Genomic DNA, 27278 nt, shown 5'->3' on the forward strand with positions numbered 1-27278 from the left:
TCTGTTGAAACAGCAAGTTTCCTTGGACTCCCGTTAGAGGATATTGATGACAATTTGTGATCGGTCACACCTATTGTATGGGGCGAAGCACTGCTACAACAACAACAACAACTACATAAAAAATTGTGATTCGATAAAGTTTCTGTGTGAAATCAGCATTACTGATTGATAAGGTAATTTATAATAATTCAGTTGATGCATAGGTAAGATTTTGATAGTTAGGTTTCAAATTAAGTACATTTTAAAAGCGTAGTTTCAATCAATTTGAGTAGGCGAAATAGCTGGTAAAATTTTCGGAAATGCCAGTGCCGGCGGGCGAAGTTCGTCATCTTTCCGCCCCGTGTTTACAGCTTTAACGTTTTACATGTCTGAAAACTAAACTCAGCAATTTAATTTAATTAATAATAACTAATCGTTCAATTTCATAAACAAATTCCTCCATTTTATATTTATTCAAAAACATATATCTTCAATGCAATACCACATATAAGAGGTTGATTTCTCACTGATGCGTTCGTTTTGAATAACATTATAGAGCAGTCTCAATACTTCTTGGAGTTTTTTCATTTGATTTTTGTATGCAATTATCAATTTTATCCATTTATAAAGCAAGTTAAGCACTTCAACTTCTCTCGAAAAAACTAAATGTTGAAAATGAGCACTTAGCAAAAAATCGAACCAACAAAGTATTTGCATTTCTAGCTTTACATTTTCCACACAAAATGCTTCAAAGCAAAATGGCTCTGTTAATAACACGTAAAAAGAGTCTAGGAGAAAAAGCAAACGAAACGAGTTCGCATCATTCCGATAGTTCTGGATAAACGCTATCTTTTTGAGCGGTTGAGAAACTGTTTTTAGAATAAATGGCTACAATATGCCTAACGAAGAGAACACCACATTTGAGTCTTTTGGGAGTGTATAATTTTCAATAATGAAAGAAAAGGCTTTGGCAATAACGAACTCCGATGCGCACGAAAATTGACTAACGACGTTCGTAATAATTGAGCAATTCTTCATTTTATTCCTCATTGCAAGTAGTTTTTCTAACATCTCTTATTCGGTAGCTCCACAATTGTCTAATTGATGAACATAAAACTCAAGAAGTGTTTCGTATAGCAAATTGTTTTCAGAAGGTTTTTCTACAATATGCACTATATCATCTATAAGTGATCTTTCTTGAACAACAGATACAAGTGTTTGATTCAGTTCATCTGAATATGTAACTTTGCGTCCTTTTTCTTCTGATTTCAAACAAACACTATAGTGTTGATTGCTCTCAGGAGACACATTTGATTTCCTCAATTCGTTTTCTTTCAATGAACAAAATGATTGCAACTGGCACTCTTCATTTATAAGATCACCTTCTATTGCTACGCCTTGTTCGGTATTATATGTCCCAAGTAGATCTACTAAGAGGTCGTGGGACATCCGAAAAGATACCACAGATAAATTTTGCCCCATAGCTATTAGTATGTTATCATCGTTGATCCAAATGCGGCAAGAATCAAAATAGACTTTAAAATATTGTTGCGCTTTAACGACTTTGAACTGTGTGTTGTAAAGTAGCAAAGAAGCACCTTCCTGACTACTATTAGCGCCGTAAATTGCTACAAAATTTTTAGCTACCCCTGCAATAGTTATTGGAGAATCCACTTTCAGAGCGGAAATTAAGGATATGAAATTTCCAGGCAAGTTTTCCGATTCAACATCCTCGTCGAGGCTGAACAAGAACAACCTGTGATCTGACCCTGATCAAAGATAATTGTACTGTAAGTAAATTTTCTGAAGATAAAATAAAATGAATACTTACAGATAGTTAGCAACATAAAACGTGTATCTCCTTCAACAATAGCATATCCAGACAAATTAACGGCCATATCTTTACGCCTGATTTTAAATCTTCTTTGTGAAGCACTAAAACTTAATGCCTTCATAACAAGATCAACCTCTTTGCTGTATTCATCTACTTCAAAATATGTTAAAATCTGGACACTATTTATACATTTTATACCGATGTTCTTTACATTGTCATGTCTCAAATGCGAGTTACTCCAAAAATTTGTTGTTGTAGATGACCGATTTTGTGTTGAAATAACGTCGGAAAGTTGATCAAAACTGTCATCGATGTAAAGAATTATTCCGTAATCCTCGTATGTTGCAATATCCAACACAGATTTCTGTAACTGTAATATACAAGATTTGATAAGATTCGTGAGGCATAATCTAGACTTAAAATAATTAAGCCATTTGGAGACATTTCTATTGTCATCCATTTTTTTTCTTTTGGGGTACCGGTACGACAAGGTGATGTTCTTCCCCGCTTTCGTTTAATTTTTACACATCGAAGCTCCCTTCACCACTAGAACGAGTCACCATTGTATCCTACACCGATTACTGCACTATAATGACCACAGGTCTTTCCTGATCCCTCCAGCTTCTGTGCCACGCGAAACCTGACATTGTCACCGACGAAATAATCGGCGACCTTATTTACAACATGTCTTACACCCAAATATACTGGGTGACGTACGATCAGGATCTACATTTTGGCAAGCACGCAATAGTACCTAAAATCCAGAATCGTAATAAAATCCTTAAATGTCTTGCCGACAGCACTTGTGGTAGATAGGCTCATTACCACTTATAAAGCAATTGGCCGACCGCTTGCATGCTACGCGTTCCCGATATGGTCGCCAAGTCTAAAGATTACTCACTGAAAAAAATACAAGCATGCCAGCGGGTTAAGGGGCTTAGAATATACCCGCGGCAGGTATGCCTGTCGTAAGAGGCGACTACAATACCAAATTGATTCAAGGGGCAAAGGACCATCAACATCGATAATAATTCCCAAGGCCATCGGGGAGTGTCCTTATCGCTACAACAAGAACACCAACAACAACAACAGCAAGTTATCGGCAACAGCAATAAGCCGCGCATTTATTATTATTATTTATTATTTTGTTATTTATTATTATTTATTTATCTCAAAGTACATTAAGACTTGGAGTCTTTTCATTGCACATATTCAAGAGGTTAATTAAAATTTTTCTTCTTAAATTTAAGCTTAAGCTAACATTAGTTTTAGACAATACGACACAGGCGTGGTATGTAGGTAGGTTGAACAGGAGGAGAGGGTTAGTGTTTGAAGAGATCTGTTACTGCCGTTTTGAAGCATCCATAGGACATAATGTATTTTATTGGAATAGGTAGAGAATTTCACAGCACTAACAATGAATAATCTAGAAGCCGCTACTGTGTTATACCTGGGCACTAAGATCTTGTGAGTTCGCGAAGATTGTACAAATTTCAGTTTCTCATAAAGGTATCTAGGTTGTTGAAATTTAATTATTTTATATAAAAACAAAACATTTCGGACATTTAGATAGACTTCCATGCTAAACCCAAGTATGTATATTTTTTGAGTATGGTGAAATGTGGTCAAACTTTCTTTTACAATAGATGAATCTTGCCACCTTGTTAATAGTCAAACTTAGTTTATTTTTAGATTCGCAGTCTAAATCTCCATAGACATTTTCAAAATAGCTTATTTGAGGCGCAATGAGAGCCTTAACTAATTTAAGTTTTATGTTATGAGGTAGACAAAAACAAGTATGCCACAGGTTTCTTAAAGTATTGTATAGTTTTGATATACTATAGGAAATATGATGTGTACGTTGTTGTTGTTGTTGTTATAGCAGTGTTTCGCCCCACCTAACAGCCGCGACCGATCACAAATAGTCATCAATATCCTCTAACGGGAGTCCAAGGAAACTTGCTGTTTCAACAGGGTTGGTTCCACATTACAAATAAGGAGATGGTTGGTGTCATGTGGGGACACATTGCAAGCGGGGCATACATTTTGTATGTCGGGGTTGATTCTGGATAGGTAAGAGTTTAACCTGTTACAGTATCCAGAACGAAGTTGAGCAATAGTGACGTTTCCCTGGGGAGTATGCGTTCCTCTTCCACAAGCTTTGGGTACTTTTCTTTGAGTACTGGATTCACCGGGCAACTCCTGACATAAAGGTCCGACGCCTGTTTGTGGAGTTCACCAAGGACCTGCTTGTGTTTTTTTGCTTCATACGGCTGGGTTCTCAGGTGCCGTATTTCCTCAAAATGCTTAAGGAGATGACTCCTTAAGCCCCTAGGCGGTGTTGGCTCATCAATCAGATGTCTGTTTGGATGCCCAGGTTTCTGGGTATTCAACATGAACTGTTTGGTTAGCATCTCATTTCTCTCCCTGATGGGGAGTATTCTCGCCTCATTATGTAGATGGTGTTCTGGGGACATAAGAAGACATCCCGTGGCGATTCTGAGAGCAGTATTTTGGCAGGCTTGTAGCTTCTTCCAGTGGGTAATTTTTAGGCTTGGTGACCATATGGGTGACGCGTAGCGCATAAACGGCCGGCCAATTGCTTTGTATGTAGTAATGAGCGTTTCTTTATCTTTTCCCCAGGTACTGCCAGCAAGGGATTTGAGGATTTTATTACGGCTCTGGATTTTCGGAAAAATTGCGGCTGCGTGCTCACCAAAATGTAGATCCTGATCAAACGTCACACCCAAGATTTTGGGGTGTAGGACAGTCGGTAGCGTAGCGCCATCGACGTGGATGTTCAAAATGGTCGACATTTGGGACGTCCATGTTGTAAATAAGGTCGCGGAAGATTTAGTCGGTGATAATGCCAGGTTTCGCGAGGCGAAAAAACTGGAGAGATCAGGGAGGTAGCCGTTTATTCTGTTGCAGAGCTCATCGATCTGTGGGCCTGTGGCCATTATTGTGCATTGTGCAGTCATCGGCGTATGAAACGATAGTGAGTCCTTCTGGTGGTGAAGGTAGCTTAGGTATGTAGAAATTAAACAAAAGTGAGGATAGGACACCACCCTGTGGCACCCCTTGTTTAATTCTTCTTAGTTTTGATGTTTCGTTTCTAAATTGCTACGATGCCTGCCGGCCACCCAGATAATTTGCGGTCCACCTTTTAAGACATGGGGGAAGGGTAGACCCTTCCAGGTCTTGCAGTAACGTGCCATGGTTGACCGTATCAAAAGCTTTTGTTAGGTCTAGCGCTACGAGTACAGTTCTATGGTGAAGTTTTGTTTTAAACCGCAATTTATCTGGGTTCTGATGGCATTTAGAGCGGTGGTGGTGCTATGGAGTTTTCTGAAGCCATGCTGATAACAGGCTAGCTGCAAATTTGCTTGGAAGTAGGGGAGCAAAATGGCTTCAAGCGTCTTTGCTACTGGCGATAGGAGAGATATCGGACTATACGACTCTTGATGCTTTCCTGAACCTACCTAGCTTTATTTTTGTATCAGAAATCTGGATATATTCTTTTGAGATTGACGAATATAATTTACCTAATTATAAATTCTATGCAAGTGCTAATGATTCATATCCAGCTGGCGGTGTAGGGGTTTTTGTTCATGATTCGTTTGACTGTAGCAAAATTGAACGACTTAGTCTCACTAGTGCTGACGCTATAAAGGTTTCGTGCTGCATTTGCAAAATAAACTTTGTATTTGTCTGTATTTATAGACTTCACTCGCAACCTGCTCAATTATTTATCGATGAGTTCAATTCATTATTAAGTAATGTATCAACGACGAATCTTGTAATTTTGGGCGATTTTAATCTGGATCTATTAAGTACAAGCCCTGTACTTAATAATTATAACATGGTATTGTCAGATCGTGGGTTATATTCACTTATAAACGAAGCTACTAGACCAGTGGCAGGTACGTGTCTTGATCACGTACTGTGCTGCTTCTTTGGTTCTTCTTGGTCTGCCTGTTCCACTATTAACTCGGACCTGGGTATCACGGATCACTGTATGAGTGGTATTCTCTTTAAAAACACAATGGTTGAGAAAGACGTTAGAAAAAGAAATAGGCATGTTGTGGAAAAAATTAATTTTGATCAACTAAATATTGAACTTCGCTTAAATATTTGGAGCAATGTATACGCCGAAGAAAATGTATCAAGGGCATACGGCTTGTTTTTAGATAATTTAATGCAATGCATTAACTCCTCAACATACTGCGTTAACAAAAAAGCATCAGAAATCAGACTCAAACCGTGGATAAATAAATGCCTTTTGAATAGAATTAGGTTCAAAAATAAATTTAAAAAAAGTGCAACAAACATCCATGTGACACCAATTTGAATACTCGTTTTAAGCAAATATGCAAACGAATCAATGGAGAAATTCGTAAATATCGGGACGCTTATTATAATAACTTAGTCAATAAATCCAAAGGTAATCCAAAAGAAGAGTGGAAAGTAATAAATAGGATTATTGATAAAAACACAAAAAGGCAAGATTCTCATTTTGTTTTACAAAAAGAAGGCGTTGATATTTCTGTTCCCATAGAAATAGCTAATGATTTTAATGAATACTTTACTTCAATTGTGAAGTCAAACTTTCCGCCAAATGTGACACCCCTTTGCGATTGTTGCTCTGATTTTGGAGTAGCTAAAGATTCTTTCAGAAGCAACAGCTTCTTTTTTGAGCCAATCTCAGGATCGGAAATTTTAACTGCAATCAAATCTTTGAAAAATAGTGATTCTTCCGGTCATGATGGAATCTCTAACGTTATGTTAAAGAAAATCTCATACAATATTGTTGATGTTTTAAAACATATCTTTAACTTGAGTGTTACAACTGGGATTTTCCCAGAACAATTAAAATTAGGAATTGTAATACCGATTCTCAAAAAAGGTAATAAAAAAGATATGGCTAACTATAGGCCGATTTCACTTTTGTCATCAATTACTAAAATTTTTGAAAAAATTTTAAAAGTAAGGATGTTATCCTGCTTTGAAAAAATAAATTTTCTTAGTCCTTTGCAATTTGGTTTCAGGGATGGTCTTTCTACGGAAGATGCTCTTTTGGACTTCTGTTCAACTATATACAAGGGTATTGATTCAAAAAAAGATTGTGCTGGGGTTTTTGTGGACATTACAAAAGCATTCGATATGGTTGATCATGGCCGTCTTTTAAATAAGCTTTATAATTTGGGAATTCGTGGCTTGTTATACAATTGGTTTGTTTCTTATTTAGGAAATCGAACCCAAAGAGTGAAAATAGGCAACACTCTTAGTGAGACCAAAGTCATAAACTCTGGTGTACCACAAGGATCGGTTCTGGGTCCCATATTATTCCTTATCTATGTGAACTCACTATTTATTCAACCTTTTAAGGGCAAAGTCGAAGCATTTGCGGATGACCTAGGAATTGCATATAACTCAACAGATCCTTTAAATTTGATAGCGGATCTGAACCACGATATACACATACTTCGGTCATGGTTTGCGGAACATAAACTGGTTGTCAGCAATAAAACCAAATTAATGTGCTTTAGTCCAAAACTTCAAGAAGCACAAGATCTTAATATAACTTTTCACAGTGCAATATGCAAACGTAATATCCTATATAGTAACAAGTGCTCCAACCATCGTTATCAGTATTCTTTTCAAAATAATACAGCATGTGACTCTAACTGCTTTGAAATTGAAAAAGTGAATAGCTTCAAATACCTAGGAGTCACAATTGACCGTAATCTATACTGGAATGAGCAAATCGCAACTGTAAGAAAATACTTACTTTCAACCAATCGTATACTTTACCGTCTTAGAAAATACGTTCCAAACCATACACTGAAAACAGCTTATTATAGTATATTTCATTCAAAATTAGAATATGGAATAAGTTGCTGGGGTGGTGCTCACTCCAATAAAATAAATCAATTAACTGTACTGCAAAAATGTGCAGTAAGAAAAAATTTTAATTGTCCACGTCGGACTCACTCCTTTGACTTATTTAGAAGATCAAAAATATTCCCAGTTCGGCATTTGTTCTATTACAAAGTTTTAAAAATTTTTTACATGAGAGGTGGCTATTTGCAAAATCCCACACGAGGAATGTACAGCCTGCGTAGTAACCATAGCACACTTGTTTCTTTACCAGTTTTTCGAACAACATTGTTTAGAAATTCCTACACTGTCTTATCCTGCAAACTTTTTAATTCCCTTCCAGAAAACATACGAGACATTAGATCCAGATCTGTGTTTTTAAAAAAAATAAAAACTTGGCTTCTTGAGTTTGATACCAACCAGATAGAAATTTTGATGCACTACGTTGTATAATATAGTCTTTAATTTTATATATGCATTGTATAGTTTTGAATTTTGTTTTTGCTGTTTTCTTATGAGGAATTCTGTAAACTTAGCTTTTGTATTCTTTCTTCAAATTGTTTCATGATTTAATTTAGTCAATTTATTTTTGAAATATCTTATTCTCATTTTAAATAATTTTTTGTATATATATATCTTGTATTCTTTTTTTTGCTCACCCCACTACTACTATTTATACAATGGAATTTGTTAAAACATGATGTGACATACAACACTATTTTTATTATATAAAATAAAGATGTTACTAACTATTCTCTAAGTAATGATATTGTAGACATGTAAAATTAAGCTATCGAATATGTACATACGCTTATGAGAATAATGAAATAAATAATAATCTAATCTAATCTAAATCTAATCTCCTATGTTAGCTGGTTTCCCAGGCTCTAGTAGCGGGACCACCTTGGCCATTTTCCATTTTTCGGGTATGACAAAGGTGGAAAGAGACAGGTTGAAGACATGTGCTAAATATTTGAAACCCTCTTTCCCTAGGCTTTTAAGCATCGGCATGGCTATACCGTCTGGGTCCACTGCTTTGGATGGTTTAGCGTGACCAATGGCATCTTCAACCTCTCTGACGGTGATGGTAATTGGTGACGCGCTGAATTTATGTTTATGTGCGTGTCTGTTGGCCCTCCGTCTATCTTTGTGGACCGTAGAATACATTACGTATTGACGGCAGAATGCGCTCGCACATTTTTTCGAATCCGAGAGCACTTTATCGCCGAAGGCGATGGAAACTTTGTCATTGTGCTTAGACGGATTCGATAGGGACTTTACGGTGGACCAAAGTTTACCCACACCGGCAGAGAGGTTACAACCTCTTAGGTGCTCTTCCCATTTTGCCCGTTTGTGTGGGGCCGAATTTCGGGAATTCTCCCGGCGGGAATGAAACGTGCCGAGGCGGATTAAATGACATTGCGGAAAGCATGCTCCCCTTGGCGGGCATCAGTCGGGATAGGGAGGGCAGCAAAGAGGTTGTCTGTAAAAGATTTGTATTCGTCCCACTTTTCTTTTTTAAAGTTTATGAAAGTGCGTTTTTCTGTAACGATGAAGTCAGCGGTACGCTCGAACGAAATAAGTATAGGCAGGTGGTCGTGAGGGGCCGTCTCCGTTTATTGTGCAGAACGTCGTTTCTTCTATTTGATCCGCCAACATCTCACCCCTACTGTCCGCCCGCAAGTTTGAATGCCATAGATCGCCTGACCAGACAGATAGACCTTGACGTTCTAAGACATTGCCCCTGCACAGAGTGGTGTATGATAAACGCGAGGCCGCCTCCATTTCTGCTCATGCGATCTTTTCTTTGGACATTATACCCAGAACAGGTTTGCAGTGCAGATCTTGCTGTGAGTTTAGTCTCTTGAATCGCAGCAATGCGGATGTTGTGCCGCTTCATGAAATCGACTATCTCCGCGATCTTCCCAGTTATTCCATTACAGTTTAACTGCAGAATTCTGAAGTGCATAGGGGGAGACGTCGCCACTCTGGAAGTAAGTGACGGGTGACTACGCCTGGGTTGAGGAAGGCCAGGACGCAACTGCTGTTGTGGCCCTGGGGCTGGGCGTCCTTGGACAAGCATTGGGGTACCCGGTAGATTGGGGTTTGCGACCTGGTAACATGGATCTAGGAAAGAGGCACCGCCCAAGGCAGGAGCTGCATTGGGCGGATGTCGCAAACATATATATTCTGTGCTGGCAAACGGTGCAAACGGGGTTAGGGACTAAGAGTATGTTTCCCTGACCTACACGATTGATGATGTGTACGTGTTAAGCGGGTGTTGACTTTAAAGCCGAGACTAGTAACGACGGATTGATACCGTAATATTTTTCCATCAAGGACTATGGATGATAGCGCAGTTAGGTCAACCGAATCGTGCGATATTGGCAGGACCTGTGTTTTTTTCCGCATTCAGCAAAGGCTATTTGTTTCTGCCCAAACTGATATTTTATCAAGATCTTCGTTTAGCCTAAAGACAAGATCTTCCCTACGTCCTATTGGGCGTGGGTATCGTCAGCATATGTTTTGACCCATATACACACATATGCGAAGAAGCCAGCGAGAGCGCATAAGAGCTCCGACGCTATAGCACATACATGTAAACAACAACTAAAGCGCAGAAGTTGTCACTCACACATGTACACGCATACAACAAGAAGACAAACGCGAATATGTGATAAACAACTGTTCGAGAAGGCTGTTAGTGAATAGTCTAGACCCTTGGAGATATATGCGAACGAAGCAACAGAAAGTATAAAGCAGCGTAAGCTGAGGAAAAATAATTCAGTTCGACTTTGGCACGCTATATTTGAAATACGCGAGTAATCTAATTGTTAAGTACTACTGCAGTAGTGTAAATATAGAAAATTTTGCTATACTGAATATAGTGTAAATAAAGAACATTTTGCTATACTGAATACTTGAGTTGTTTATTCGACAGTTTAGAGATTCAGAAGGGCAAAATAATGAAGAATTTCCCAAAATTCGTTACAATTGGAAGCGTACCGGATCTGCATCCGACAAAGGACCATCAACATCGATAATACTCCCCAAGGCCTTCGGGGAGTATCCTTCTCGCTACAACAACAACAACAGCAAAGTTAAGAGCGAAGAGGAAAGAGAAGACAGACACACATATATGTACACAGCAATAAACGAGTGCTTTCTGTAGCCAATTTGAAATGCATACTTCAGTTGACAATGCTAGATATCGTCCAAATAAACGGGCACATAAACACAAGCAGGACGAGTCAACCCTCACCGTTACCTCAACAGAGGTTAAAGAAGTTATTGAAAAGGCCAAGCCATGCATATCAATAGTCCCAGACGGAAGACTTATGCCGATGCCAAAACACCTGTGCCATGAGGGCATCAGTAGCCTAGGACATTTTTTCTACTAATCGTTAAAAGCCTATGCCTTTCCAGAATAAACGAGAAAGACCGGAAACCCAGCCAGTATCTACCGATATTATCCCATTAGTCAGTAACGAAAACTTTTAAAGCCGTTATGATTCCCTCAATTAAATGAAATTGTTCGGTTATCCAGCCATAAGCATGACTTCCGTAAAGTGCATATCACTACCACCATTCTGAACTCCATTAAAACTCATAACAGGACGGCGCTAGTGCAGCTTGGCCTGTTTTTACACAGTCAACCACTACTGGTTCGTCCCTTCTCCGTTAGATATATAGATAATTTATTGAGGATTGCACTGCGACCTTTGGTCAGCACCTCATCCCATCCGACTTCCATGATGAACCCTAGCAGTTCTCTTGGCTTGAGGGATTTAATGTGGGAATGTTCTGGCCATGGTGAACCCATTAACTTAGCCCTGCGTCTTAAGATTGCGTCACATTCGTGTGTTATTCCGTTACTTTTTAGTTTTCATATATATGTACGTATTTTTATTAAAATTTGTTCCAAAGTATAATGTATTGAAGTGATAAATTTTAAAGTTATATACATATATATATATATATACATACCTTTTATATATATGAAATATAATGAATAACATAAATTTGAGCTAATTTATCAATTTTCAAGTAATTTTTCAACCCAACTGAGACTAGTATATTAAATAGTAGGATACTGATGCAAATATCGACTAGTATGTCAACTGTTATTACATTGATGCATAGACTGAGTAGTATGCCAACTGGTATGTTGATGTTGAATACACTGACTAGTAGACTGGGTCGAAAAAAAAAGTTGCTCATATCCGCCCCTAAATTTGAAGTTATGTTGAGAGGGTTTCGGAAACAAATTTTTTTATTTTTTTTTTTTTTTGATCCTTCGAAAATCAGCCAAAAAAGTTTTTTCGTTGTAACTTGGTTATTTGACGACCGATTTTTAAAATTGATATGTCATTATTTTGGAGAAGCTCCACATTTCCGTTTAAAGTCCTTTTTAATGCCCCCCCCCCCCCCCCCTAATGTATGTTTTTTTCTTTACCAAACGAAACTTAAAAATTCAAGAAAATGTTGCTTTGAAACCATATTATTAAAATAATACACAAAGAAGTTATAGCACTTTCAATATTTTCTGCAAACGTTTTTTTACCTGATTCTTATTATACTTAGACCTGAAACTCATGATATTTTTGTAGGAAGAATTGCAGCGCTTAGATTGAAAAGTTAATAAAGATATGCCAAATATCAGGGATTAGGGGAAGTCAAAGTAAATAAGTGAGTCAAACCTGTAGTTTCGTATTTATAATAATAACGCTATGCGAAAAAATCAACTTTTTTTCTGGGTATTGGACAAAACCCACTTTTTTGTAAAGATTTAGGCTTAAGTAAACAAAGTACTATCTAGTATTTTGGCGCACGAACCTTTATCGTGGAAATTATAGAAATGCCCTCTTGTCAGTTACACAACACTCACTAAAAAATCTGAAATACTTTTTAACTACATATGCGGATGTTTTAAATATTTTAATTTAACGACCATACTCAACACATCTTTATTTAACGGATAAAACAGCAAAAAACGGAAAATAAATTTTATATGCATAGGTTTTCCAAAGGGTCTGCTTATAACTTTAAAGATTATCTTAGTTTTTTTGATAAAATAGTAAATAGTACTGTAAAAGGAGAATGCGCCACACATAGCAATGACCATTTTAAATTCAATCCTCAGTAGCGACATTTAAATATTCTTCAACAAAAAAACAAAAAAAAAAAAAACAAAAAAAAAAAAACAAAAAAAAAAAAAACAAAAAAAAAAAGGAAAATACGAGAAAAATACTGAAATAGTTTCTCAGGATAGAGAACCAACTGAGATGGTTCCATGCCAAAATATTAGAAAAATAAACTTTTCACCCGTATAGGGTCTACCCTAATATACACTATGCAACCTTGGAAAAGAATAAAAATGACTTTCGAAGGAGACACAAGTTACTCTGACCCAACTTCGTAATGGTTAAACTCTTACTTGTCCAGAATCAACCCCGACATACGTATTGTATGCCTTGCACGCAACTTCCCTGTGGTCCACCCCTGTTGAGACTGGTAGTTTCTTTGGACTCCCGTTAGAGGACTTTGATGACAATTTGGGATTCGTCGCACCTATTGACACATTGTGTATAAATTGGGAACTCGTATCGTTTACAAGTTTTAATGGTCTTCCTGCAATGAGAACAGGGTGGACGAGATTCTATAATATCAACTTTTAACAGCGAAAGCTTGAAAACTGTATATAGTTCTAAACTTAATTTTCACACTTCTTAAATTAATTCTTAACAGCTTAGATCCTTCTGAGCATACAAAAAATACATGTAAACAAATCGCAAGTTTTCTTTTAAACTGATTCAACTCAAAACTATGATTTTTTTTGGATTCTATGACTCACGAATATAACCAACTTACGAGATTATACTGACATTATAAGACCACAATAGCGAACGTAGATGCATAGATAGTGGAACTCTATGAAAAAATAATTTTTTTTGTTGCGTTTTCCCAAAAAACTAAAATTATGGATTACTTATGTTTACATAAAACGTGCGAAATATACTATACGCACTTGGTGTAGTCTAAGGATACTATTATATATTTTACCCATTTACTGTGAAGGAAATTGTTATAATGAAACACCATCATTGGTTTTCACTAGTGAAAATCTGGCAACGCTACGAAGAAAACAACACTTTTTACGGAACTTCAAAAATTGTGAAGCTGAAATATCTTTTTTTACCATGGTGTTCACATACTTTGCTCGGACCGGAAGCTGACATAAACAAATTAAGTTAAAATCAAAATGCACATAATCCCCTGCAAATTACAGAGGGGGTTATGACGGGTCACCGGATAGAGAAATGTAGGATTCGGATATCCGGTAGATAATATTATAGAAATATACAATCATTCAACCAATAATCTGCTGTTGCAATATATCTATAGTTCGTCCTTGCTTTATATGTACGTTGGTAACGTTGCTGTATTTTTCATTACGTTAATAACAAATCTAGTGAAATAGCCGAATGAGTATTTACGAATTTTGTTAAGGTCTTGCCTACTATCTAGCCCAGCAGTGTGCTATAGTAATATTATATCGTCCAGAGACCTTCTGCCGGCTCACTAAAGTACACACTAGGGAAACAATAAGTAACTGGGAAACAAATCAGTTCAGGCAACACTGGATTGAATGTCCCTTCGTGACATAAAGAAACAGTAACAGAAAACCCTGATACTGAGTAAGTGCACTTTAATTTAATAATAATGCTAAGCTACTGCCATTCGTGCGTCTTTTTTACCTAATACTGGAGAATAATATTCCAGCAGCAGTTTTAAACGCGTTACTATAATCTATTATAAGAGCATACAATTGTAATTGGCATGCCTGCGGGTTGGGGAAACGCCCTTCGATTTTCGGAGAAGCGCACACTGTTTTGGTTCTATACTAAAAATGGGCAAAAATAGTGATCTAGAGCACGCTTTTGTTTTTAATGATTTAATGTGAGTTCGCGAAGATTGTACAAATTTCAGTTTCTCATAAAGGTATCAGGTTGTTGAAATTTAATTATTTTATATAAAAACAAAACATTTCGGACATTTAGATAGACTTCTATGCTAAACCCAAGTATGTATATTTTTTGAGTATGGTGAAATGTGGTCAAACTTTCTTTTACAATAGATGAATCTTGCCACCTTGTTAATAGTCAAACTTAGTTTATTTTTAGATTCGCAGTCTAAATCTCCATAGACATTTTTAAAATAGCTTATTTGAGGCACAATGAGAGCCTTAACTAATTTAAGTTTTATGTTATGAGGTAGACAAAAACAAGTATGCCACAGGTTCCTTAAAGTATTGTATAGTTTTGATATACTATAGGAAATATGATGTGTACGTTGTTGTTGTTGTTGTTATAGCAGTGTTTCGCCCCACCTAACAGCCGCGACCGATCACAAATAGTCATCAATATCCTCTAACGGTAGTCCAAGGAAAATTGCTGTTTCAACAGGGGTGGACCATGATGAAAGGGGTGTGAGAAGCGTTGGTTCCACATTACAAATAAGGAGATGGTTGGTGTCATGTGGGGACACATTGCAAGCGGGGCATACATTTTGTATGTCGGGGTTGATTCTGGATAGGTAAGAGTTTAACCTGTTACAGTATCCAGAACGAAGTTGAGCAATAGTGACGTTTCCCTGGGGAGTATGCGTTCCTCTTCCACAAGCTTTGGGTACTTTTCTTTGAGTACTGGATTCACCGGGCAATTCCTGTCATAAAGGTCCGACGCCTGTTTGTGGAGTTCACCAAGGACCTGCTTGTGTTTTTTTGCTTCATACGGCTGGGTTATCAGATGCCGTATTTCCTCAAAATGCTTAAGGAGATGACTCCTCATTCTCATTTCATCTCCCTGATGGGGAGTATTCTCGCCTCATTATGTAGATGGTGTTCTGGGGACATAAGAAGACAGCCCGTGGCGATTCTGAGAGCAGTATTTTGGCAGGCTTGTAGCTTCTTCCAGTGGGTAATTTTTAGGCTTGGTGACCATATGGGTGACGCGTAGCACATAAACGGCCGGCCAATTGCTTTGTATGTAGTAATGAGCGTTTCTTTATCTTTTCCCCAGGTAGTGCCAGCAAGATTTTCGGAAAAATTGCGGCTGCGCGCTCACCAAAATGTAGATCCTGATCAAACGTCACACCCAAGATTTTAGGGTGTATGACAGTCGGTAGCGTAGTGCCATCGACGTGGATGTTCAAAATGGTCGACATTTGGGACGTCCATGTTGTAAATAAGGTCGCGGAAGATTTAGTCGGTGATAATGCCAGGTTTCGCGAGGCGAAAAAACTGGAGTGATCAGGGAGGTAGCCGTTTATTCTGTTGCAGAGCTCATCGATCTGTGGGCATGTGGCCATTATTGTGCAATCATCGGCGTATGAAACGATAGTGACTCCTTCTGGTGGTGAAGGTAGCTTAGGTATGTAGAAATTAAACAAAAGTGGGGGTAGGACACCACCCTGTGGCACCCCTTGTTTAATTCTTCTTAGTTTTGATGTTTCGTTTCTAAATTGCATCGATGCCTGCCGACCACCCAGATAATTTGCGGTCCACCTTTTAAGACATGGGGGAAGGGTAGACCCTTCCAGGTCTTGCAGTAACGTGCCATGGTTGACCGTATCAAAAGCTTTTGATAGGTCTAGCGCTACGAGTACAGTTCTATGGTGGGAGGTTTGGTTTAAACCGCAATTTATCTGGGTGCTGATGGCATTTAGCGCGGTGGTGGTGCTATGGAGTTTTCTGAAGCCATGCTGATGACAGGCTAGCTGCAAAGTTGCTTGGAAGTAGGGGAGCAAAATGGTTTCAAGCGTCTTTGCTACTGGCGATAGGAGAGATATCGGACTATACGACTCTCCTATGTTAGCTGGTTTCCCAGGCTCTAGTAGCGGGACCACCTTGGCCATTTTCCATTTTTCGGGTATGACAAAGGTGGAAAGAGACAGTTTGAAGACATGTGCTAAGTATTTGAAACCCTCTTTCCATAGGCTTTTAAGCATCGGCATGGCTATACCGTCTGGGTCCACTGCTTTGGATGGTTTAGCGTGACCAATGGCATCTTCAACCTCTTTGGCGGTGATGGTAATTGGTGACGCGCTGAATTTATGTTTATGTGCGTGTCTGTTGGCCCTCCGTCTATCTTTGTGGACCGTAGAATGCATTACGTATTGATGGCAGAAAGCGCTCGCACATTTTTTCGAATCCGAGAGCACTTTATCGCCGAAGGCGATGGAAACTTTGTCATTGTGCTTAGACGTATTCGATAGGGACTTTACGGTGGACCAAAGTTTACCCACACCGGCAGAGAGGTTACAACCTCTTAGGTGCTCCTCCCATTTCGCCCGCTTGTGTGGGGCCGAATTTCGCGGGTATCAGTCGGGATAGGGAGGGCAGCAAAGAGGTTCCTGTAAAAGATTTGTATTCGTTCCACTTTTCTTTTTTAAAGTTTATGAAAATGCGTTTTTCTGTAACGATGAAGTCAGCGGTACGCTCGAACGAAATAAGTATAGGCAGGTGGTCGGATGCCAATGTTACCATCGGCTGCCAGTTGACGCAGTTTACGAGTTCTGCGCTCACGATTGAGTTATCCGGCGAACTGCGACAGGTTCCTACCATACGTGTGGGGGCGTCTCCGTTTATTGTGCAGAACGTCGTTTCTTCTATTTGATCCGCCAACATCTCACCCCTACTGTCCGGCCGCAAGTTTGAATGCCATAGATCGTGATGGGCATTAAAGTCGCCTAAGATAATGCGATTGTTGCCAGTGAGTAAGGCGCTAATATTAGGGCGGTATCCACTGGGGAAACAGGTGACAGGAGGGATGTAGATGTTGATGATTTCTAGGTTTGCATCGCCTGACCGGACAGATTGGCCTTGACGTTCTAAGACATTGCCCCTGCACAGAGTGGTGTATGATAAACGCGAGGCTGCCCCTTTCTTTGAACATTATACCCAGAACAGGTTTGCAGTGCAGATCTTGCTGTGAGTTTAGTATCTTGAATCGCAGCAATGCGGATGTTGTGCCGCTTCATGAAATCGACTATCTTCGCGATCTTCCCAGTTATTCCATTACAGTTTAACTGCAGAATTCTGAAGTGCATAGGGGGAGACGTCGCCACTCTGGAAGTAAGTGACGGGTGACTACGCCTGGGTTGAGGAAGGCCAGGACGCAACTGCTGTTGTGGCCCTGGGGCTGGGCGTCCTTGGGCAAGCATTGGGGTACCCGGTAGATTGGGGTTTGCGACCTGGTAACATGGATCTAGGAAAGAGGCACCGCCCAAGGCAGGAGCTGCATTGGGCGGATGTCGCAAACATATATATTCTGTGCTGGCAAACGGTGCAAACGGGGTTAGGGACTAAGAGTATGTTTCCCTGACCTACACGATTGATGATGTGTACGTGTTAAGCGGGTGTTGACTTTAAAGCCGAGACTAGTAACGACGGCCCATTTCGCTTTTCTTTACTTTTCAGCTTTTTTTTTGTTCTTTTGATTTTCAGAGTTTGGTAACCGGTCGTTTCCGGTTCGGTAAATTTTTTTTTGCGTTTAGTTCTTTGAAGTTTCTTTTTTTTTGAATTTTAAATTGTTGAATGTTGTAACGGTCTGTCCGTGACATCCGGTTCGGCCGGATGTTGTTTTAATTTGAATTTGTAAGCGTTTTGAATTCTTTCTGCGCTTTTTGTCATTTTTTTTTAAAGGCATGATAGGAACTTTTTTTTTGTTATGGCGCAGGACAGCAAGGTTGGCAAGAACCCAGCCCATCGAGGACTATGGATGATAGCGCAGTTAGGTCAACCGAATCGTGCGATATTGGCAGGACCTGTGTTTTTTCCGCATTCAGCAAAGGCTATTTATTTCTGCCCAAACTGATATTTTATCAAGATCTTCGTTTAGCCTAAAGACAAGATCTTCCCTACGTCCTATTGGGCGTGAGTATCGTCAGCATATGTTTTGACCCATATACACACATATGCGAAGAAGCCAGCGAGAGCGCATAAGAGCTCCGACGCTATAGCACATACATGTAAACAACAGCTAAAAGCGCAGAAGTTTCACTCACACATGTACACGCATACAACAAGAAGACAAACGCGAATATGTGATAAGCAACTGTTCGAGAAGGCTGTTAGTGAATAGTCTAGACCCTTGGAGATATATGCGTGGTGTGGTTTTATTCATACTAGTTAGTGTATTAGTAGTTAATTGACTAGAATTGTGTGGCGTTCATCATACTGGTCAGTTTTAGAATGGTTCATTGGCTATAATTTTGTGGTTTTATTAATACTAGTTAGTATTTAAATAATTCATTTGACTAGAATTTTGTCTGTGGGCTCGAGGAAATGCGCGAGTGCTTTCTGTAGCCAATTTGCAATGCATACTTCAGTTGACAATGCTAGATATCGTCCAAATCAACGGGCACATAAACACAAGCAGGACGAGTCAACCCTCACCGTTACCTCAACAGAGGTTAAAGATGTTATTGAAAAGGCCAAGCCATGCATATCAATAGTCCCAGACGGAAGACCTATACCGATGCCAAAACACCTGTGCCATGAGGGCATCAGTAGCCTAGGACATTTTTTCTACTAGTCGTTAAAAACCTATGCCTTTCCAGAATAAACGAGAAAGACCGGAAACCCAGCCAGTATCTACCGATATTATCCCTTTAGTCAGTAACGAAAACTTTTAAAGCCGTTATGATTCCCTCAATTAAATGAAATTGTTCGGTTATCCAGCCATAAGCATGACTTCCGTAAAGTGCATATCACTACCACCATTCTGAACTCCATTAACACTCATAACAGGACGGCGCTAGTGCAGCTTGGCCTGTTTTTACACAGTCAACCACTACTGGTTCGTCCCTTCTCCGTTAGATAGATAGATAATTTATTGAGGATTGCACTACGACCTTTGGTCAGCACCTCATCCCATCCGACTTCCATGATGAACCCTAGCAGTTCTCTTGGCTTGAGGAATTTAATGTGGGAATGTTCTGGCCATGGTGAACTCATTAACTTAGCCCTGCGTCTTAAGATTGCGTCACATTCGTGTGTTATTCCGTTACTTTTTAGTTTTCATATATATGTACGTATTTTTATTAAAATTTATTCCAAAGTATAATGTATTGAAGTGATAAATTTTAAAGTTATATACATATGTATATATATACATACCTTTTATATATATGAAATATAATGAATAACATAAATTTGAGCTAATTTATCAATTTTCAAGTAATTTTTCAACCCAACTGAGACTAGTATATTAAATAGTAGGATACTGATGCAAATATCGACTAGTATGTCAACTGTTATTACATTGATGCATAGACTGAGTAGTATGCCAACTGGTATGTTGATGTTGAATACACTGACTAGTAGACTGGGTCGAAAAAAAAGTTGCTCATATCCGCCCCTAAATTTGAAGATTATGTTGAGAGGGTTTCGGAAAAAAATTTTTTATTTTTTTTTGATCCTTCGAAAATCAGCCAAAAAGGTTTTTTCGTTGTAACTTGGTTATTTGACGACCGATTTTTAAAATTGATATGTTATTATTTTGGCTTTGAGAAGCTCCACATTTCCGTTTAAAGTCCTTTTTAATGCATGTTTTTTTTCTTTACCAAACGAAACTTAAAAATTCAAGAAAATGTTGCTTTGAAACCATATTATTAAAATAATACACAAAGAAGTTGTAGCACTTTCAATATTTATTGCAACTGTTATTTTACCTGATTCTTATTATACTTAGACCTGAAACTCATGATATTTTTGTAGGAAAAATTGCAGGGCTTAGATTGAAAAGTTAATAAAGATTTGCCAAATATCAGGAATTAGGAGAAGTCAAAGTAAATAAGTGAGTCAAACCTGTAGTTTCGTATTTATAATAATAACGCTATGCGAAAAAATCAACTTTTTTTCTGGGTATTGGACAAAACCCACTTTTTTGTAAAGATTTAGGCTTAAGTAAACAAAGTAATATCTAGTATTTTGGCGCACGAACCTTTATCGTGGAAATTATAGAAATGCCCTCTTGTCAGTTACACAACACTCACTAAAAAATCTGAAATTCCTTTTAACTACATATGCGGATGTTTTAAATATTTTAATTTAACGCCATGCTTAACACATCTTTATTTAACGGATAAAACAGCAAAAAACGGAAAATAAATTTTATATACATAGGTTTTCCAAAGGGTCTGCTTATAACTTTAAAGATTATCTTAGTTTTTTTGATAAAATAGTAAATAGTACCGTAAAAGGAGAATGCGCCACACATAGCAATGACCATTTAAAATTCAATCCTCAGTAGCGACATCTAAATATTCTTAAACAAAAAAACAAAAAAAACAAAAAAAAAAACAAAAAAAGAAAAACACGAGAAAAATACTGAAATAGTTTCTCAGGATAGAGAACCAACTGAGATGGTTCCATGCCAAAAAATTAGAAAAATAAACTTTTGACCCGTATAGGGTCTACCCTAATATACACTATGCAACCTTGGAAAAGAATAAAAATGACTTTCGAAGGAGACACAAGTTACTCTGACCCAACTTCGTCCAGAATCAACCCCGACATACGTATTGTATGCCTTGCACGCAACTTCCCTGTGGTCCACCCCTGTTGAGACTGGTAGTTTCTTTGGACTCCCGTTAGATGACTTTGATGACAATTTGGGAGTGGTCGCAGCTATTGACACATTGTGTATAAATTGGGAACTCGTGTCGTTTACAAGTTTTAATGGTCTTCCTGCAATGAGAATAGGGTGGACGAGGTTCTATAATATCAACTTTTAACAGCGAAAGCTTGTGTATATAGTTCTAAACTTAATTTTCACACTTCTTAAATTAATTCTTAACAGCTAAGATCCTTCTGAGCATACAAAAAATACATGTAAACAAATCGCAAGTTTTCTTTTAAACTGATTCAACTCAAAACTATGATTTTTTTTGGATTCTATGACTCACGAATATAACCAACTTACGAGATTATACTGACATTATAAGACTACAATAGCGAACGTAGATGCATAGATAGTGGAACTCTATGAAAAAATAATTTTTTTGTTGCGTTTTCCCAAAAAACTAAAATTATGGTTTACTTATGTTTACATAAAACGTGCGAAATATACTATACGCCCTTGGTGTAGTCTAAGGATACTATTATATATTTTACCCATTTACTGTGAAGGAAATTGTTATAATGAAACACCATCATTGGTTTTCACTAGTGAAAATCTGGCAACGCTACGAAGAAAACAACACTTGTACGGAACTTCAAAAATTGTGAAGCTGAAATATCTTTTTTTACCATGGTGTTCACATACTTTGCTCGGACCGGAAGCTGACATAAACAAATTAAGTTAAAATCAAAATGCACATAATCCTCTGCAAATTACAGAGGGGGTTATGACGGGTCACCGGATAGAGAAATGTAGGATTCGGATATCCGGTAGATAATATTATAGAAATATACAATTATTCAACCAATCATCTGCTGTTGCAATATATCTATAGTTCGTCCTTGCTTTATATGTACGTTGGTAACGTTGCTGTATTTTTCATTACGTTAATAACAAATCTAGTGAAATAGCCGAATGAATATTTACGAATTTTGTTAAGGTCTTGCCTACTATCTAGCCCAGCAGTGTGCTATAGTAATATTATATCGTCCAGAGACCTTCTGCCGGCTCACTAAAGTACACACTAGGGAAACAATAAGTAACTGGGAAACGAATCAGTTCAGACAACACTGGATTGAATGTCCCTTCGTGACATAAAGAAACAGTAACAGAAAAACCTGATACTGAGCAAGTGCACTTTAATTTAATAATAATGCTGAGCTACTGCCATTCGTGCGTCTTTTTTACCTGGAGAATAATATTCCAGCAGTAGATTTAAACGCGTTACTATAATCTATTATAAGAGCATAAAATTGTAATTGGCATGCCTGCGGGTTGGGGAAACGCCCTTCGATTTTCGGAGAAGCGCCGCACACTGTTTTGGTTCTATACTAAAAATGGGCAAAAATAGTAATCTATAGCACGCTTTTGTTTTTAATGAACTCCCTTGTTTTATACCTCAAATAGTTTTTTTTGAGATTGAACAAATTTTTTCGCAAAAGTAGTACTTTATACTTCCCAAAACTAATTTGATATGTAAGCTGTATTCTATTGCAGGCAACCTTGAAAAGAACGCTGGGTAGGTTATCAAATTACATGGGAGGCAACAACAAAAAAATTACTACCAAGTTGATATTAGCGGATTGAATTAAAGACACCTAAACAATAAGCAACAAAATGACATTTCAAAGCATAAAATCGGTGCAACTGTGAATGGGGCGTTCGAAAAAGCTTCAAACATTCCAGCTTAAAGTCAAATCACGGGAAATTTCGTACAAACATCAGAGAAAAAAACAAAAACAAAAAAAAAATATCACAAATCAAAAACAAAAAAGATTTGGATTTCAGCATTATGGAAAAAGCGAATTATTTGCAATCGTAGGACATTTTTGGTGATATCTAGCTCGGAAGGAACTTGAGCAATCTCTGGTGGGCATACGCAAATATAAGAAGCGGTGTGCTGGTAGGTTTTTTTATTTTAGTGCTAATCTTCACTTTTTTAATCTTCGGAAGATGATTTGGCACTTTACATTGGGCACTTCCCCAACCAAGTGCTATTCACTCACTAAAATTGCCACTTATCAGTCCACAGCAACACCGTTGGCAAATTATTTATCGTATTTTAACTTAATTTCGCAGTTTATTCAACTTGTTTTGTTTTGTTTTGCTTTTTACCTACAACTGTCACATATGTTTTATTTTCGATGTTTTAATAGTTAATATTAGTGAAGTTGATGAAAATTATAAGATAACTGAATATATCCCACTTGATCGTTGTTTTGAAAGTTGCTTGCAAAGAATTACAACTATTGTAGTGACCTCAAACACAAGCATTAGAATTTGCCACAATGCTCGACATCCACGAGTACATATATAGCAATAAATGAGAAGTTATTATTTTTGGAACGATTATAGAACGTGTAATAATAATCTTTGAGGGTTGCATAAAACTGAATCACGTCCCGCCATTTTGGAGTATGGCTCGAGTACTATTCAGACCGAAAACGAGAAAAGCCAGTAATCTGCACCCGAAAAACTACAGACCTATTAGTTTGACATCTTTTCTGCTCATAACCCTAGAGAGATTAATAGATGTGTATATAAAATAAAATATGTACGTGGAATTATTCTGTTCAGCACAACATAATTACACCAAAGGCAAGTCAATCGATACTGCATTGCATATGGTGGTTATGAATATAGAGAAAGCCCTGGAACACCACCAATATGGACATTGGTGGAGCTTTCAACTATGTCTCAAAAAAGTAATAATGGACAGTCTCAACCCGATTGAAGTTCACCCAGCTTTAACAAATTGTCAACAATCAGCTCTCTGATGGATCACTTTGGGATGTTCAGTCGGCCAACGCGGAGAAACCCGATCTTGATTATTTACTAGGAAAAATCGATGCCCTAAAACTACCCCCGGAAACAGCATTGCTCGCGTTAGCAACTGCAACAAGGCTTAGGGCCTGGGGGCAGCTTGAGTACAGGCCCTATGACTATAGTAGTATAGCGCCATTTAACATCGGGCAAATGGAATATATGATCGCGTGCTTGAGCTTCGAAAGAGATCTTGGGACCACAATTGAGCCGAAGGGTTGGTGTTTAGGCCAGTGGCTTAATTAATTTCCTACCGGGTAGCCGCTCTCAACTTAACTATTTTTTTTTGTTCGTTGCTTAACTATTTGCTTGTTTGCTTACTTCCAATGTCCTCTTCATCCAGCATTTTATTTCGTTAGGGGAAAAAATTCGGGCTTCAGTGCTGATTTGGAAGTTGCCGTCGGCCCTGATTTAGTTTGCATGCCAACAAATCACCATCTGTTTCTGCGTTCGATTTTGGAGTTCCAATTCAAACAATACTTAAGTTCCTAAAATCCTTTTGTTGTGATATTACAATAATACATATTGACAAAATAAACATAGATTTTAGTTATACGTATTTCTTTCTACGAATACTAATTATCGTGTTTTTCCTTTACGCAAAACACAATTTGTTTCATACCTGCCAATTGTGTCGTTGGTCCTTGGTAGCTGTTCTACGAACAAGTATTTACACAAAAATAAAGAGCTTTAATATCAAAGAGGAAAACTTAAGCAAACAAATACTACTTTATTGTGTCCGTCCGAAAGGACATAAACAAAATAAAAAGTGGGAATTTAATTATTTTGCAGCTAGTGCTTATTGGGGTTTCCCAAATTAATTCAAATAAATATAAGAAAGTGTCCAAATTAATAGATCTCACTATCATTATAACGCTCTGCATTATTTGCCAATTGAATTTTTGTTGGCGGCACCAGCACTACACTATTATTTTCAATTAAACTAATTTAATACCAATAAGTTTAGAAAAACACCAAAATCATTTCCACCGCGTTTATTTCGTTTTAACTTATATTATCGTTTTAATTTATAAAATTTAAAAATAATATCATCTGTATTTAATTACCGAGATATGCTCATACTGCTTTATTGATATTAGAGAAAATTTGTAAAGTTTACAAACGGCGATGGCAGCGGGGCATTCATATAGCTGAGTCATTAAAGGCATCTGTCTTTACCCTAGTATGAAGTATGAATGTTGGAAATTTCGAGATCAATACTTAGCTGATGAAGTGAAATTCAGAAACATGTCCTAGTAACCATCGTCGTTTGTAAACTTTGCAAATTTGCTTTAATATCAATAACAAAAACAACTGTATAAAGCAATAAGAGCATGTCTCGCTAATTAAATACAGATGATATTATTGATATATAATGAACAGCGGAAGTACTGGTAATAAAAGCAATACTATAAAAATCCAATGTTACTAAGCTTTAAAGCGCGGCTATAAATAGCATATAGAATTAGTATACACCTAAATGGTGAATAAAGGAATAGCAACAAAAAGGCAATATTTAGAGACCAATTGCAAAAAATAATAGCGATTTGCGATCGCATTATTTAAAACAAGTGACCGAAAGCAAAGAAAAGAAGGAAACCAATCACGGCGAAGCTGCATACTTGCATACCAAGGCGAATCCATAAAAGCAAAGAAAATTTTCTTTAATTTCGATTAACTGATATACTGTTGTGCAAGGCGTTGTATGGAAATTGACCAAGCAGAAGCAATCAGCTGTTGGGATAGCAGCACCTGGTGCTGAATTCTCCTTGCGTGCATACAGATAGTGGTGGGTGGTGAGCAACTTTCAAATAGGAGTGCAAATCCCGATACTAGTACTGCGAATCCCAAAACCTGAAAAAGAAAGTTTAAAAATAGATTTTTTTTATATGAAATAAAGTGTGCAATTACTTTTCAAATAATTTGTCATCATTTTAGGAATAATAAATAAATATATTTGTAACGAAATTTCAGATTTTCCATTTTTCTGCTGGCTGGTTAATTATACTAATATTTCCTAGATTTTGGTGATAAATTTCGGGATTTTGCTCAGTGTAAACTCTTAAATATATATACCAAAAAAACACACAAAAACAAAGGAACTTGAAGCACCACAGCGCTGTTTTGTTAAAAAGCTTAACATTTTTAGCGGAAAAGCAAGCTATTTGGGTTTTATGCCAATTTTAGCACTTTTGGATTGCAAAGCACTTCATCACTGCGTGCATTATTCGGATTTCATCCAAGTTTTTTTTTTTTTAATAATAATAATAATAATAAATAAATAAAAAAAGGCAACTTTTAATCTGTTGGTCGAAAATTTGATCGAACCCCAATCAATCAGTCATCGAGACCTAAGGGAGGAGGATAAAGAGCTGTGGAACAAAATCAAACGCAGCTATGTGGGTTTCAGGGATCAGATGCTGCAACATCTTCCAAAGATGCTAGTGAAGCGAAGAAAAAGTATAAGTTAGCGTACACGACTTATATGAAGTACATAGGGTTCATAGGGTTCATAGGTGACCTAGCTACAAAGCAAAAAGATAAAGCCTATTAAAAATCAAGCTATGACTAGGTTAGGGAACGCAATATTAGGCTTCCGCCTCGCGATACCGAGGTTTTTAAGGGAGATTATTTGTCATGGCCAACATTCCGCGACTTATTCACGGTCATTTACATAGGCGGATTCCGCCTTTTGAAAAAGCTTCAACTTATTTTATATCAAATACACTCGAGCCACTAGAAGTAATTTCTACATGATGAGTGATGACAGATAAATATTATGACTTTTTCATCCCATATTAACGTCATGCTTCTACTTGAAGCGGTTTCACATTCTCTTCATGACCGCGGCGCATGTGTAACCTACAAGAATGTATGTGAGCTTTGTTTATACGATTTAATTACTCATAGTAAAAATTAAGTGTGTACTTAAAGTTAGTTACAGCTTTTAGATATAATTTCATATGGAGTATACATATATCAAAAAAGCTGCTATTAACTTTAAGTAACTACGTAATTTCGACTCTATCAGTAATGACCGTCATATAAACTATAAAATGATTATCACAGCTTTCCCT

General features: G+C 37.5%; 1 protein-coding gene across 1 annotated transcript; it reads right to left on the reverse strand.

The window, feature by feature from the left end:
- Positions 1 to 474: 474 nt before the first annotated feature.
- Positions 475 to 25844, reverse strand: LOC137253149 (uncharacterized). Its single transcript, XM_067789601.1, has 3 exons — positions 25824 to 25844; positions 1811 to 2183; positions 475 to 1748 (listed from the first exon to the last, which is right to left on the reverse strand). The coding sequence occupies exons 1-3, from the start codon at positions 25827 to 25829 to the stop codon at positions 1054 to 1056; spliced, it is 1074 nt and encodes a 357-aa protein (XP_067645702.1). The 5' UTR covers positions 25830 to 25844; the 3' UTR covers positions 475 to 1053.
- Positions 25845 to 27278: the final 1434 nt, after the last annotated feature.

Source organism: Eurosta solidaginis, chromosome 5 (genome assembly GCF_040869045.1).
Source record: "Eurosta solidaginis isolate ZX-2024a chromosome 5, ASM4086904v1, whole genome shotgun sequence".
NCBI classification, from domain to species: Eukaryota; Metazoa; Arthropoda; class Insecta; order Diptera; family Tephritidae; genus Eurosta; species Eurosta solidaginis.

Bases quoted from the DNA above. Each gene is read 5' to 3' on its own strand.
- LOC137253149 (XM_067789601.1), bottom strand. The intron at 1,749-1,810 runs GTAAGTATTCAT...ATCTTTGATCAG, and splicing joins TTTTATGTTGCTAACTATCT to GGTCAGATCACAGGTTGTTC.